This window comes from Pleurodeles waltl, chromosome 4_2, assembly GCF_031143425.1.
Source record: "Pleurodeles waltl isolate 20211129_DDA chromosome 4_2, aPleWal1.hap1.20221129, whole genome shotgun sequence".
Classification (NCBI taxonomy): domain Eukaryota; kingdom Metazoa; phylum Chordata; class Amphibia; order Caudata; family Salamandridae; genus Pleurodeles; species Pleurodeles waltl.
In genome coordinates, this window is record NC_090443.1 from 1,045,018,238 (window position 1) to 1,045,034,748 (window position 16,511).

The 16,511-nt window shown below is 50.0% G+C and overlaps 1 protein-coding gene across 4 annotated transcripts in view; it reads right to left on the reverse strand.

The window, feature by feature from the left end:
* STX3 (syntaxin 3) overlaps positions 1–16,511 on the reverse strand; it is a 260,345-nt gene that overhangs the window by 48,063 nt on the left and 195,771 nt on the right. For all 4 annotated transcript variants that reach the window (XM_069233027.1, XM_069233026.1, XM_069233029.1 and 1 more), the window contains exon 7: positions 10,317–10,390. In XM_069233027.1, coding sequence (XP_069089128.1) covers positions 10,317–10,390 — 74 coding nt within the window. The remainder of the gene's footprint in view (positions 1–10,316; positions 10,391–16,511) is intronic.

Here is a 16,511-nt window from a genome sequence, read left to right on the forward strand (position 1 = left end):
GAAGTTTCTTTCCTGAACCTTTTCCTGGGGGAGTCCCTGGATCAGATTGAGAACCATTAGCTACTTTTTCACCAGATTGGGCACTTATGGCCTTATCCTGTACTCTAAGCATATTAATTAACAGTTCTAAGGAAGGATTCTTCCCTACACTCAAACCTCTCTCTATGCAGAGACTCCTTGCTCCTTTCCAGCTAAGGTGATCATATGCAATTTTGGACAGTTCAACATTTTGGCCTGTACCAGACATTTTTTAGAGAGAGTTAAAGTGATAGAAAAAGAGAAAAAAGTTTTCAGAACTTTTTGGAAAGACAGAAAAAAACTTTTTAAACTTTTAAGAACTTTTTGAAAGTTTAGGAGTACTTTTCAGCACTTAGAAAAGAGTGAAAAGAGGAAATGCAAGACTTTTTGGCTATGTGTATATACACTGACCTTGTTTTGTATATTTTTCTCTTATGAAAAGTACAATGACAAGAGTGGTAAGTAGTCTCAAGCACTTATCCCACCACTGCACAACCAATGTAGGAGGCTGGACTGGCTTGTAGTGAGTACCAAGGGGTACTTGCACCTTGCACCAGGCCCAGTTATCCCTTATTAGTGTATAGGGTGTCTAGCAGCTTAGGCTGATAGATAATGGTAGCTTAGCAGAGCAGCTTAGGCTGAACTAGGAGACGTGTGAAGCTACTACAGTACCACTTAGTGTCATATGCACAATATCATAAGAAAACACAATACACAGTTATACTAAAAATAAAGGTACTTTATTTTTATGACAATATGCCAAAGTATCTTAGAGTGTACCCTCAGTGAGAGGATAGGAAATATACACAAGATATATATACACAATAGCAAAAATATGCAGTATAGTCTTAGAAAACAGTGCAAACAATGTATAGTTACAATAGGATGCAATGGGGAAACATAGGGATAGGGGCAACACAAACCATATACTCCAGAAGTGGAATGCGAACCACGAATGGACCCCAAACCTATGTGACCTTGTAGAGGGTCGCTGGGACTATTAGAAAATAGTGAGAGTTAGAAAAATAACCCTCCCCAAGACCCTGAAAAGTGAGTGCAAAGTGCACTAAAGTTCCCCTAAGGACAAAATAGTCGTGTTAGAGGGAAAATGCAAGGAAAACACAAATCAGCAATGCAACAACGATGGATTCCTGACTGAGGGTACCTGTGGAACAAGGGGACCAAGTCCAAAAGTCACAAGCAACTCGGAGATGGGCAGATGCCCAAGAAATGCCAGCGGTTGGTGCAAAGAAGCTCTTACTAGGCTGAAGAACTGTGAATACTGCAGGAACGACAAGGGCTAGAGACTTCCCCTTTGGAGGATGGATCCCCCACGCCTTGGAGAGTCGTGCAGAAGTGTTTTCCCGCCGGATGGACGACAACAAGCCTTGCTACACGCAAATCGTGCGTTTGGCGTTTTTGGACGCTGCTGGGGCCCAGGAGGGACCAGGAGGTCGCAAATTGGACCTGCAGAGAGAGGGGACGTCGAGCAAGACAAAGAGCCCTCACTGAAGCAGGTAGCACCCGGAGAAGTGCCAGAAACAGGCACTACGAGGATGCGTGAAACGGTGCTCGCCGAAGTTGCACAAAGGAGTCCCACGTCGCCGGAGACCAACTTAGAAAGTCGTGCAATGCAGGTTAGAGTGCCGTGGACCCAGGCTTGGCTGTGCACGAAGGATTTCCTCCGGAAGTGCACAGGGGCCGGAGTAGCTTGCAAAGTCGCGGTTCCCAGCAATGCAGCCCAGCGAGGTGAGGCAAGGACTTACCTCCACCAAACTTGGGCTGAAGAGTCACTGGACTGTGGGGGGTCACTTGGACGGTGTCGCTGGATTCGAGGGACCTCGCTCGTCGTGCTGAGAGGAGACCCAAGGGACCGGTAATGCAGCTTTTTGGTGCCTGCGGTTGCAGGGGGAAGATTCCGTCGACCCACGGGAGATTTCTTCGGAGCTTCTGGTGCAGAGAGGAGGCAGACTACCCCCACAGCATGCACAAGCAGGAAAACAGTCGAGAAGGCGGCAGGATCAGCGTTACAGAGTTGCAGTAGTCGTCTTTGCTACTATGTTGCAGGTTTGCAGGCTTCCAGCGCGGTCAGCGGTCGATTCCTTATCAGAAGGTGAAGAGGGAGATGCAGAGGAACTCGGCTGAGCTCATGCATTCGTTATCTAAAGTTTCCCCAGAGACAGAGACCCTAAATAGCCAGAAAAGAGGGTTTGGCTACCTAGGAGAGAGGAAAGGCTACTAACACCTGAAGGAGCCTATCACAAGGAGTCTCTGACGTCACCTGGTGGCACTGGCCACTCAGAGCAGTCCAGTGTGCCAGCAGCACCTCTGTTTCCAAGATGGCAGAGGTCTGGAGCACACTGGAGGAGCTCTGGACACCTCCCAGGGGAGGTGCAGGTCAGGGGAGTGGTCACTCCCCTTTCCTTTGTCCAGTTTCGCGCCAGAGCAGGGGCTAAGGGGTCCCTGAACCGGTGTAGACTGGCTTATGCAGAATTGGGCACCTCTGTGCCCAACAAAGCATTTCCAGAGGCTGGGGGAGGCTACTCCTCCCCTGCCTTCACACCATTTTCCAAAGGGAGAGGGTGTCACACCCTCTCTCAGAGGAAGTTCTTTGTTCTGCCATCCTGGGCCAGGCCTGGCTGGACCCCAGGAGGGCAGATGCCTGTCTGAGGGGTTGGCAGCAGCAGCAGCTGCAGTGAAACCCCAGGAAGGGCAGTTTGGCAGTACCAGGGTCTGTGCTACAGACCACTGGGATCATGGGATTGTGCCAACTATGCCAGGATGGCATAGAGGGGGCAATTCCATGATCATAGACATGTTACATGGCCATATTCGGAGTTACCATGGTGAAGCTACATATAGGTAGTGACCTATATGTAGTGCACGCGTGTAATGGTGTCCCCGCACTCACAGAGTTCAGGGAATTGGCTCTGAACAATGTGGGGGCACCTTGGCTAGTGCCAGGGTGCCCTCACACTAAGTAACTTTGCACCCAACCTTTACCAGGTAAAGGTTAGACATATAGGTGACTTATAAGTTACTTAAGTGCAGTGTAAAATGGCTGTGAAATAACGTGGACGTTATTTCACTCAGGCTGCAGTGGCAGGCCTGTGTAAGAATTGTCAGAGCTCCCTATGGGTGGCACAAGAAATGCTGCAGCCCATAGGGATCTCCTGGAACCCCAATACCCTGGATACCTTAGTACCATATACTAGGGAATTATAAGGGTGTTCCAGTAAGCCAATATGAATTGGTAAAATTGGTCACTAGCCTGTTAGTGACAATTTAAAAGTAATGAGAGAGCATAACCACTGAAGTTCTGGTTAGCAGAGCCTCAGTGAGACAGTTAGGCACCACACAGGGAACATATACATGCACACCTATGAGCACTGGGGCCCTGTGTGACAGGGTCCCAGTGACACATACATATAGGCCACAAACCTATTAGCACTGGGGTCCTGACCAGCAGGATCCCAGTGACACATAACAACCATACTGAAAACATAGTGTTTTCACTATGAGCACTGAGGCCTGGCTATCAGGATCCCAGTGAGACAGTGAAAACAGTGACAAACACCCTGACACACACTCACAAACAGGCCAAAAGTGGGGGTAACAAGGCTAGAAAGAGGCTACCTTCTCACAGTTGTGACGGAGTAACTTGTCCGCCAATATCTAAATCAGGACAATAGTCTTAATAGAGGAATCTCTGCTGACCGTACTGAAAGCCTGACAAAACTGTGCATTTTCAAGAACGATGTACAAGATTTTCTCCTACAAAACCTCTGAGAAAATAAATTAGGGATGCAACCTGAAAAGACAAGACTGGAGGGGAGACCATTAGAAGCTCAGATTATCAATTAATGGAAATCTTCCTCACTCGAGAATTAGAATCCTGATTTAATTTAAGAAATCAATAAAATACTTCACCCAAGCTGCGCCAGCTGCAGTGATAAATCACTAGAATTGCTGTTTACATTTAGAATTATTTAGCCTGACTCTGTGGCTTCCACAGAGACAGGTTCAATAAGCTGAGTCTTTAATTTGTAAATAAAATTATTTCTAATCATCCTCAATTAAAGTTAATCACTTAAGTACAGGGTACGTCAACTAATGAGACCTATAACTACACCACCCATGAACACACTAAAAATAAACCAGTCCTGAATAATTTACAGGCCCATCTGTAGAAGGTCATTTTAGGTGGGGCACCAAATAGGCCACCGATAAAGCTGGTATCTATCTATCTATCCATCCATCCAACTCATCTATCTGTACAAATCTATCTATCTGTCTATCCAGCCATCCATCTAATCACATTATCTATTTATCTAGCTATCCATCTATCTATTCATCCATCTATCTATCCATCTAATCACATTATACATCTGTCCATCTAATCACTATCTATCTAATCACATTATCTATCTTCTGTCTATCTAATCACATTATCTGTGTATCTATTTAATCGCATTGACTATTTATGTCTATTTACTATCTATCCATCTAATCTATCTATTTATCTAATCACATTATCTAATCACGTTATCTATTTACTATCTGTCTATCTATTTACTATCTGTCTAAGTATCTATCTATTTATCCATCTAAACACATTGTCTATTTAGCCATCTAATCACAATATCTATCAATCCATCTGTCTATCCATCTGTCTGTCCATCTATCTATCTACACATGTACACATATATATAAATATATAAACATACACAGTCCTATTTAACCATTTTAAGACAATAGGTACACTCGTGTATTGCCTCAATCACTGTTTTGCAGCTACAGCTACTTAGACGTAGTAATGTGAAAGGAAAGGTGGGGGGGGGGGTCTGTTTTAGTTGTAGGTTTGACGTCGGCCAAGATCTCAGGATTCTTTAAAAAAAAAAAAAAGTATATCTATAATCTATTTATAGAGGCTTCTAGGCAGCCCTCTTTGTCCATTGGGCTGTTGTCATGTCACTCATGTTTTGCTTCCGCACACAGCATGGGGCAATGGGTCAGCCCACCTCAGCCATTGGCTAACGTCTCAGTGATGCTTTCAGGAGGAGCGCGTCCACGCGTTCTAGCGACTACAATGGCAGTATTCGTTTTCAGCCAAAGTTGTTTGAGATTGATGACTGACCGGCAGCTTCCTTAAAAATAAAAAGTTTGCGAAGACCATGACTAAACAAAACAAGCACTGTCAAAATCAAAAGGCTGGCGGCCAACATAAGACCTATTGGCTTTTCCAATACTAGTTTTCAGTGTTGTTACTCAGCACAAGGGTGCAGCTAACGGCTGTGGTGGTGGGGGCCTCAGTGGCGGCCAAGATAAATGGAGCTGGGGCACAGGCACCCCCCCCCCCACCAACCATATCCCACCAAGACGCCAGTGATAACATCCACAACTCATTTTCTTTGATAAACTAGTGGGATTACAGAGCTCATTCAAAGGGAGTCTCTTCTCACCCACACTGTTTGAAGAGGACTTCTTTGGGGTAATTGAAGCTGAGGCATGCAACTAAACCCCTCTGAATTCCATATTCACCTCTGGGTGAAAAACTGTAAGGCAGCCAGTAGGAAGGTAACTGGACACTGCAGTGTCCTTTAAAGATGTCCTTACCACTTGCAGAAACACATCATAAGACCAGACATATACTACGTGATTTGTAAAGCAGGACTATTCAGTGTGGAGTGATATCACAGCACATTTATAATGTGCTAGGCTCCGATCCATATTATTAAAATAGGTAATATTCACTTGTGTGAGTAACCGCAAACTACTGTGTGCTGGGGGTCCTTCTAGCGCTCTGAAGTACCTTAAAGCAGACATATAGCGCTACGTAAGACAAGGGGCGCTGTGATACTGGGAAGATCTATAGGATTCTAAAAGAGGAGAATGCAACTTGGACCCAACCAGGTTTTCTGGACACCCATCCAAGATACATTTTTCGACCTAGAGAATCTAAATGAAGCTCTTTCATATACATTAACTTTACTGAAAGCCTGGCATGGACTGCCCCGCCTGGACAGTAGAGCAACCCTCTAGGACCACATCTCATTCCTTTTCTCCTCTCTCTGATGCCACCTCACTCCGCTGCCACCTCTGGAGCACATCTCATTCCTGTACTCCTCTCTCTGATGCCACAGCGCTCCGCTGCCACCACTGGAGCGACATCTCATTCCTGTACTCCTCTCTCTGATGCCACAGCGCTCCGCTGCCACCACTGGAGCGACATCTCATTCCTTTACTCCTCTCTCTGATGCCACAGCGCTCCGCTTCCACCTCTGGAGCGACATCTCATTCCTTTACTCCTCTCTCTGATGCCACAGCGCTCCGCTGCCACCACTGGAGCGACATCTCATTCCTTTACTCCTCTCTCTGATGCCACAGCGCTCCTCTGCCACCACTGGAGCGACATCTCATTCCTTTACCCCTCTCTCTGATGCCACAGCGCTCCGCTTCCACCTCTGGAGCGACATCTCATTCCTTTACTCCTCTCTCTCATGCCACAGTGCTCCGCTGCCACCTCTGGAGCGACATCTCATTCCTTTACTCCTCTCTCTGATGCCACAGCACTCTGCTGCCACCTCTGGAGCACATCTCATTCCTCTACTCCTCTCTCTGATGCCACAGCACTCTGCTGCCACCTCTGGAGCACATCTCATTCCTCTACTCCTCTCTCGGATGCCACAGCGCTCCGCTGCCACCTCTGGAGCGACATCTCATTCCTTTTCTCCTCTCTCTGATGCCACAGCGCTCCGCTGCCACCTCTGGAGCACATCTCATTCCTTTACTCCTCTCTCTCATGCCACAGCTCTCCGCTGCCACCTCTGGAGCCACATCTCATTCCTGTACTCCTCTCTCTGATGCCACAGCGCTCCGCTGCCACCACTGGAGCGACATCTCATTCCTTTACTCCTCTCTCTGATGCCACAGCGCTCCGCTACCACCTCTGGAGCACATCTCATTCCTTTACTCCTCTCTCTGATGCCACAGCGCTCCGGTGCTACCTCTGGAGCGACATCTCATTCCTTTACTCCTCTCTCTCTGATGCCACAGCACTCCGCTGGAGCGACATCTAATTCCTTTACTCCTCTCTCTGATGCCACAGCACTCCTCTGCCACCTCTGGAGAACATCTCATTCCTTTACTCCTCCCTCTCATGCCACAGCGCTCCGCTGCCACCTCTGGAGCGACATCTAATTCCTTTACTCCTCTCTCTGATGCCACAGCACTCCGCTGCTACCTCTGGAGCACATCTCATTCCTTTACTCCTCTCTCTGATGCCACAGCACTCTGCTGCCACCTCTGGAGCACATCTCAGTCCTTTACTCCTCTCTCTCATGCCACAGCACTCCGTTGCCACCTCTGGAGCGACATCTCATTCCTTTACTCCTCTCTCTCTGATGCCACAGCGCTCCGTTGCCACCTCTGGAGCGACATCTCATTCCTTTACTCCTCTCTCTGATGCCACAGCGCTCCGCTGCCACCTCTGGAGCACATCTCATTCCTTAATTCCTCTCTCTCTGATGCCACAGCGCTCCGCTGCCACCTCTGGAGCCACATCTAATTCCTTTACTCCTCTCTCTCATGCCACAGCACTCCTCTGCCACCTCTGGAGCCACATCTCATTCCTTTACTCCTCTCTCTCATGCAACAGCGCTCCGTTGCCACCTCTGGAGCGACATCTCATTCCTTTACTCCTCTCTCTGATGCCACAGCGCTCCGCTGCCACCTCTGGAGTGACATGTAATTCATTTACTCCTCTCTCTCATGCCACAGCACTCCGCTGCGACCTCTGGAGCAACATCTAATTCCTTTACTCCTCTCTCTGATGCCACAGCACTCCTCTGCCACCTCTGGAGCACATCTCATTCCTTTACTCCTCTCTCTCTGATGCCACAGCGCTCCGCTGCCACCTCTGGAGCACATCTCATTCCTTTACTCCTCTCTCTCTGATGCCACAGCGCTCCGCTGCCACCTCTGGAGCGACATCTAATTCCTTTACTCCTCTCTCTGATGCCACAGCACTCCTCTGCCACCTCTGGAGCACATCTCATTCCTTTACCCCTCTCTCTGATGCCACAGCGCTCCGCTGCTACCACTGGAGCGACATCTCATTCCTTTACCCTTCTCTCTGATGCCACAGCGCTCCGCTGCCACCTCTGGAGCAAAATCTCATTCCTTTACTCCTCTCTCTGATGCCACAGCGCTCCGCTGCCACCTCTGGAGCGACATGTAATTCCTTTACTCCTCTCTCTGATGCCACAGCGCTCCGCTGCCACCTCTGGAGCGACATGTAATTCCTATACTCCTCTCTCTCATGCCACAGCGCTCCGCTGCCACCTCTGGAGCGACATGTAATTCCTTTACTCCTCTCTCTGATGCCACAGCACTCCTCTGCCACCTCTGGAGCACATCTCATTCCTTTACTCCTCTCTCTGATGCCACAGCACTCTGCTGCCACCTCTGGAGTGACATCTCATTCCTTTACTCCTCTCTTTGATGCCACAGCACTCCTCTGGAGCACATCTCATTCCTTTACTCCTCTCTCTGATGCCACAGCGCTCCGCTGCCACCTCTGGAGCACATCTCATTCCTTTACTCCTCTCTCTCTGATGCCACAGCGCTCCGCTGCTACCTCTGGAGCGACATTTAATTCCTTTACTCCTCTGTCTCTTGCCACAGCGCTCCGCTGCCACCTCTGGAGCGACATCTAATTCCTTTACTCCTCTCTCTGATGCCACAGCACTCCTCTGCCACCTCTGGAGCACATCTCATTCCTTTACCCCTCTCTCTGATGCCACAGCGCTCCGCTGCTACCACTGGAGCGACATCTCATTCCTTTACCCTTCTCTCTGATGCCACAGCGCTCCGCTGCCACCTCTGGAGCAAAATCTCATTCCTTTACTCCTCTCTCTGATGCCACAGCGCTCCGCTGCCACCTCTGGAGCGACATGTAATTCCTTTACTCCTCTCCCTGATGCCACAGCGCTCCGCTGCCACCTCTGGAGCGACATGTAATTCCTATACTCCTCTCTCTCATGCCACAGCGCTCCGCTGCCACCTCTGGAGCGACATGTAATTCCTTTACTCCTCTCTCTGATGCCACAGCACTCCTCTGCCACCTCTGGAGCACATCTCATTCCTATACTCCTCTCTCTCATGCCACAGCGCTCCGCTGCCACCTCTGGAGCGACATGTAATTCCTTTACTCCTCTCTCTGATGCCACAGCACTCCTCTGCCACCTCTGGAGCACATCTCATTCCTTTACTCCTCTCTCTGATGCCACAGCACTCCGCTGCCACCTCTGGAGCGACATGTAATTCCTTTACTCCTCTCTCTGATGCCACAGCACTCTGCTGCCACCTCTGGAGCACATCTCATTCCTTTACTCCTCTCTCTCATGCCACAGCTCTCCGCTGCCACCTCTGGAGCACATCTCATTCCTGTACTCCTCTCTCTGATGCCACAGCGCTCCGGTGCTACCACTGGAGCGACATCTCATTCCTTTACTCCTCTCTCTGATGCCACAGCGCTCCGGTGCTACCTCTGGAGCGACATCTCATTCCTTTACTCCTCTCTCTGATGCCACAGCGCTCCGCTGCCACCACTGGAGCGACATCTCATTCCTTTACTCCTCTCTCTGATGCCACAGCGCTCCGCTGCCACCTCTGGAGCACATCTCATTCCTTTACTCCTCTCTCTGATGCCACAGCGCTCCGGTGCTACCTCTGGAGCGACATCTCATTCCTGTACTCCTCTCTCTGATGCCACAGCGCTCCGCTGCCACCTCTGGAGCGACATGTAATTCCTTTACTCCTCTCTCTCATGCCACAGCACTCCGCTGCGACCTCTGGAGCAACATCTAATTCCTTTACTCCTCTCTCTGATGCCACAGCACTCCTCTGCCACCTCTGGAGCACATCTCATTCCTTTACTCCTCTCTCTCTGATGCCACAGCGCTCCGCTGCGACCTCTGGAGCAACATCTCATTCCTTTACTCCTCTCTCTGATGCCACAGCGCTCCGCTGCCACCTCTGGAGCACATCTCATTCCTTTACCCCTCTCTCTGCCACAGCGCTCCGCTGCTACCTCTGGAGCGACATCTCATTCCTGTACTCCTCTCTCTGATGCCACAGCGCTCCGCTGCCACCTCTGGAGCGACATGTAATTCCTTTACCCCTCTCTCTGATGCCACAGCGCTCCGGTGCTACCTCTGGAGCGACATCTCATTCCTGTGCCCCTCTCTCTGATGCCACAGCGCTCCGTTGCCACCTCTCCTCCCGCCCCCACTCACCCCTGAGGTAAAGATGGAGGGGTTTCCGCTTTCCAGCATCTCTTCCAGCTCCTCGTCTGTCGTGCTCTTCCCCGCTGTTCGAGAAGAGAGAGAAAGACGTTGTTAAGCGTCAGCATCTGGAGGAAAACCCCAAGTGAACCCCCACTTTATGAGCACTTGTGTAACAGCAGCATCTGTGAATATATATATATATGTGTGTGTGTGTGTAATTTAAACAGATCCTCATAGAGCACAAATGGGCTAAGGTTATAGCTCAGTGGTGCATCAGCACACAGCCAGCTCTGGGGTACCCAGGGCCCCGACACCCCAGAGCCAGGGTGAGACCGTGCTTACACTTGTGCTGCTCACAGTGAAACTGTCAGAACCTTTGTTGGGGGCGGGGGGGGGGGGAATAATCACTCCATTCACCGTAGGTCTGTGTTTCTCAGCCACAAGCACTGATCCTTGTTTTTCAACAATCCCTGCTCACCAAGCACAGCAGCTTGAAACCCTCTGGGCTCTGTACAGGCACTCGGTGCTGGCGTCATGTGCTACATACTCGGTGCTCCAATCTGGAGGCAGACGCTGTCCCACGTTTTATTCACTGGTGACTTTTTAGTGCATTGTCACCTACTCCAGTGTGTGAGCTTTGGAGTGTGTGATGTCCCCATGGTTGTCACTAATACTCACTATCAGACCAATATTTCTGAAGGCACTGTTGGGTGCAGGGGGCATGAGCTCTTCTCAACGTTCGTCATCATACTACTCACTTCTTGTGTGTTGTGATTTACGTCTGGTGAAAGGGATGTCTAGTTTGCCCAAGAGTACAGATCTGTGCCCTCTGTGCAAGCGGGATCCTACCCCGGTAGTGATCCAGTAACGCACCGGCCCCCGCGTGGACCTCTAGATTCCTCGAGTGCACACAGCTCTGGATCTGGCAGCCAGAGCTCCCGCTGCACACTCACTCTTCAGCGCTGGTTTGTTTGCACACTCAGGCCCATATTCATTGGCTTTGTGGCGCAACGCACCATAGCACATCACCTTGCTGCGTTGCACTGCGTCACAGGGAAAGGACAAGAATGCGCCGTATTTATCCAATACACTGTATTCCTATTCTTTCCCCCGCGCTGGCGCAGTTTTGGCAGCCATGGTGCAAGGGGGCCTTCACTGTATGAAGGATTGTTCTTGTGCAAGAGGAGACATGTTCCTGCACAAAAACAATCCTGGGAGGCGTTTCCCTCTTTCTATGTGTGCTGCAAAAGAGGAAAAAATGAGAAGATATTTTTCCTTGTTACGCCTCTCCTGGGAAGGCTTACTTTGCTGGTGCATTCCCAGGTTTAACAGTTCTTGTAAATCTGGGAATGCGTCAAAATCCACAGATGTTGCGTGGCAACACCTATGGAAACGCCTCCCTGGTGCAGGCTAACACAACACAACGACTTGTGCTGCGTTGAATGACTCCAGAATTATGAAGCCATGCAGGGCCACGCAAGGTGCGTGGCTTCATGAATCTCACTTAAGGTTCGCGTCTCTCTTGCACCATGTTGCGTGATGCAAACGCGACGCAAACCAGGTCATAGATAGGGCCCTCAGGGTTGCTCTTGAAGGCGGTGCAGGCCAGGGTGCTGGGTGATCCGTGCACCCACCGTTCACACACCACGCCCAAGACCGGATTATTGGTATTCTTAACACAGGAAAGAGTTTGTGTTTATTTATCATTTCAGACATGTAGAATCAAGAGCAGTACAGCAAGTTCGAAGGGCCAAGCGTCCCTGGTAACAACCAGTTAGGCTCGAGGCCCCCTGGGGGTGATGGTGGCCACGCTGCCAGGTCTCCACATCCTTCCGGACCCCCAGATGCCAGACCCGGACAGGAAGTACAGCCAGTGATTCTTGGTTTGTCTAACCTTCTCTTTAGTTCCCACCACAGCTCAAACTCTGTGTTAAGACAACTCAGTGGGTTTAGTCAAAACGGCAGAGCTCGCTCCAGTCACCCAACAAATATACCTCAGTTCTACCAAATGGCAATAAGGAGGGGGTTTCTGGTTAGCAAAAGGGGGTGTTGGGAAGAGGTGGAAATGTGCAGAGAAGAGGGGCGTGGAACACGTTCTGGGGGATGTCTTCGCCGCCACAGCATTCAAAGGTGTCGTTCAGAACAGGGTGCAAGTCATGCTGGAGACAGAACACATGATCTTTCTGGGCCCCCAAATGTGCTGTTCTGTTTCAGGGGCCTGCAACTCAGTTTTATCCATGCGTTTTTTACTGGGACTTCTGGCATCGTGGGAGCCCCATAGGGCACACCCACAGGAGTTTAGGATTACTGCAGTACCATAACCTTTAACCCGGGCCACAGGAATTATGCGATTGTGCGGCCACAACCTTTTTCCACATAATTATGGATTTGCCGCTTAACAAAAATTTTCAACTTAATCCATCACCTGCTACATAACTTGCAGATTTTAACATTTTTTTTTCCTATCTCAAATGGTTTAAATGTTACTAAAAATGCAGTGGCAGGTGTTGCCAAGCAGTAAAAAGCCTTTGCAAAGGTTGACTGGTCAGCTTTCTGTTGCCTATTGCTAGATGTAGGTATTAAACGGGTACCAATGAGCTGCACCCTACGCCCAGATAGTGTTAAATGCAAAAATTACAAAACAATGAAATAAAACTATCACAAATTGGTCCACTTTATGCTGCATAATTTGCCATAATTTAGTCAACTCCCCTGCCGAATAATTGCAGTGGCCCTGCCTTTAACTCAGAAGTCCCATTGGACCTCTCCAGTTACAGACAGCTGGCTCTGGGGCACTTCGACGGTTTAACCACCGGGCGGCAGCACATTACCAACGATCGGAATCTGTATCGCGGAAGAACAGGGCGAAGACAGTTTTGGGGCTCTACCAAGGACTTCCGATGCCACAGGTCCCCGAGTCTCTCTTTCCATCCATCCATTCTCTCCTTCTCTTCTGCCTCTCTGGGTCCCTTCTCTCTACCTTCCCCTTCCCTCTCTTTCCCTTCCTCTCCTGAAGCCTCCATGTGCCTCGAAGACCTGGAGAAAGTGAGAGGCGCCAGGAGCAGCCCGGTCCTCCAAGAGCTCCAGGGGAAATGCCCGGCGGAATTAAAGGCCTGTCCGGGCCTGCACTGTTTCTGCTAACACCCAAGTTACCTAAAATTGCCTAATCTGTTAGAAGTTGGTCACCTATAGTATGTTATATTTACACGCATAATTTTCTACAACATACTTTTACAACACATTTTTATATTGCTTATTCATTTACAACATATGCATTCACGTTGTAAAAATGTGTTGTACAAGTTTTTGAAAAGTTTTAAATAAACATCACACGAGGATTGGGGGGGGGTATGGCTGAGCAAAATGGCCGACTAGTCGCATTCTCCTCAAGCTTCGTGACTCGGGGCACAATCCTGCACAAAGCCCTCCCTTCTGCATGTGCACCAGAGCTAGATAATGCCAGAAATGCTCCCTGAGGGGCCGGGCAGTGAACAGAGGAAGCCGGACCAAGCCGAGGTCCTGGCGGTGGAGCGGGGATTGAACATGGCGGTGTCCACGCCGGTGCTGGCGGGAGGCTATGGTAGTGGGGCCGAGGCTGTGAAAGAGAAGTGGCTTCACCATGGAGGTGAGGCCCGCAGTGGTGAGCTTCAGCCCGGGAGAGGCTGCAAGGGGGACCCCCCTATTACCAGACTGGAGAGGTCGCTCATCATGCGCGGCTGATGCAGAGGCGCGCAGCTGACCTGCCCGAGACAACCAGCACAGAGTTAGAAAGTGGCTGGAGAGCATCCTGGGCCAGGGGGAGGAAAGGAGAGACCAAAGGCCTGGAGGTGAGCGCACTACGGGCCCAGCGCCTAGAACTCTGAGGCAAGACTCGCTTCTTTCCATGGCAGAGGCCGCCAGAGACCTGTGCGGGGATGGAGCTGCCAGAGTGAGGTGGAGCAGGCCTGCACTGAGGGCCTTGAACCAGAGGGACCAAACGGCCCCAGAGCAGTGTGGGCAGACTTCACAGTCTGACAGCCCAGGGACGCATAAGCCTGAACAACATTCACCAGGACCACAGGACGCAGACTGGATGGGCGAGGACAAGGTCCTCAAGCCTACACAGACTAACAAATTACTGCAGTATGCCTCCTACCAAGGAAAATGAGACCAAGCAGGTGAGAGGAATCAAATGGCATCCCAAGCCCAGGAGGCGCAGCCGAGCTCACTGGACAGAGCAGCGATGCGCGACACCCATGCTGGGAGGAAGATGTGGTTACGACTGAAGTGAAATTACTGCTGGCAAACACGAGGAAGACAGAAGCTGAAGACTGCCTTGCAACCCTGCAGCGTGAAGTCATGACTTTGAAAGCCACTGTCGCGGAGATGACCGCCCAGAATGCCAAATTTGGAGACAGACTGAAAGACATGGAGGGGCGCTCATCACACAACAACCTCTGCTTTGCTGGGTTCCCAGAAAGAGTTGAGGGCACACTGGTGGAATTATTCCTGGAAGACTGGATCACAGAGACATTGCGCCCACTGCGACTTTTCCATAGAGATAGCACATTGTTCCCTGGTGCCACTGCTGCCCCCCCCCCGGGCGCCACCCTCCACCCTCACCGCACGGGCCATGATAGCAACTTTGTTCAGTCACAGAAACAGCAGTACTATTTTGAAGTATGTGTGCAAAATTATCCCGCTGGTGTATGACAATGACAATATTATGGTTTTTCCGGATTATACCAAGAGAGTGAAAAAACAAAGAAACACGTCCTGGCTGTGAAGCATAAACTAGGAGATTTACTCTACAGATACATCCTGATGTACCTGACTAAGTTATGCATCCAACATGAAGGTAAGGTGCATTTTTCACCACCTCGGAGGCTGTATGGGACTGGCTGGAAATGGCACCACGGCCGGAGGGAGGCACAGGAGTCTGGGAGCAGAGTGCCACCAGACGCATGACGGAGGACACAGAGCTGGGGCAGGAGATCCCCATGCAGCATCAAGGTACAGCAAGACCGGACATCGGCAGAGGCCCAGAAATCCATCAGTGATGAGGAAGGAGTTCCTGGCACAGGCCTGGGATCACAGCTGCTCGGCGAGGAGCGTGCACACTCTGACCACTAGCTGGGCCCGCATTAGACAGCACAGGTATTATACGGAACCTGGGAGTGCACTTTGGAGCAGTAACGTTGGAAAGTAAGACTGGAGGAAAAAGAGAGTGCCACACAAGGGGTAGCAGGTTGAACGACAGCCACATTGCTAGAGGAAATACTGGAGTGGAATGCCTGCCACATTGCTAGGAGCAGGAAGTGGACAAATGGATTGCACTGGAGATTGGACATCATTCTCCGAGCCAGGAGTACTGAGGGATCTCTGCCTAGGCAATTTCCTCCCGACTCACTGCTTGTGCGGTGGAGGGAGTCAAACAAGCCAGGAACTATTCATCTGCAGATTAACCTAGTTTGTTATTGTTCTGTACCCCTAGTGGGGATTGGTTGGTACGTGTTTATAGGGGGTGGCAAGCATGGTCATTTCAGTGACTCATATGGCGTACTACTCAGCCACCTGGAGGGAGGGTCCGGGGGTTGGCGAGTAACACTGTTGTGTCTGATTTTAGGTTTGGATCAAACAGGCAAGGCTACTAAATCATCTTCTACCTCACAGGTGGGGTTAGCCTGGAGGTGCTGGTCCACGGGGGCCCACATGCCTGCTATCACATGAGCTACACTTACAAGTTAGTTACCTGGAACATGCATGGCCTAAACGGTTTTTTAAAAATGGCACAGAATACACTCATATTAAAAAAGTTATGGCATTAACATAGCCCTCCTCCATGACATCCACTTACACTAAAAGGACATCCGTAAGGTAAAAAAAAAAAACGGGGAGGTCAGCTTTATGCCACATCCTACTCAAAGTATGTCCGAGGAATCATGACTTGGGTGGGGCCTAATGTCCCTTTTTCCCCCTGCGTGACACAGTGATAAACGCAGGTGGGACGTCTAAATGCTCAAGAGGTTTGCTTAATCGATGTGTATGCCCCCAATCCAGATGAGGGAGATTTCTTTCCAGGTGGGGGCACAACACCCTACGTGCAGGCAGAGATTATGTGGGCCAGCGACTTAAATTGTGTGTTTGATGAGAACCTACACATGGTACTAAACCCAGTATGATTGCGAGCGTGGGTAGATAGACATATGTAGGGAGCAAAATCCA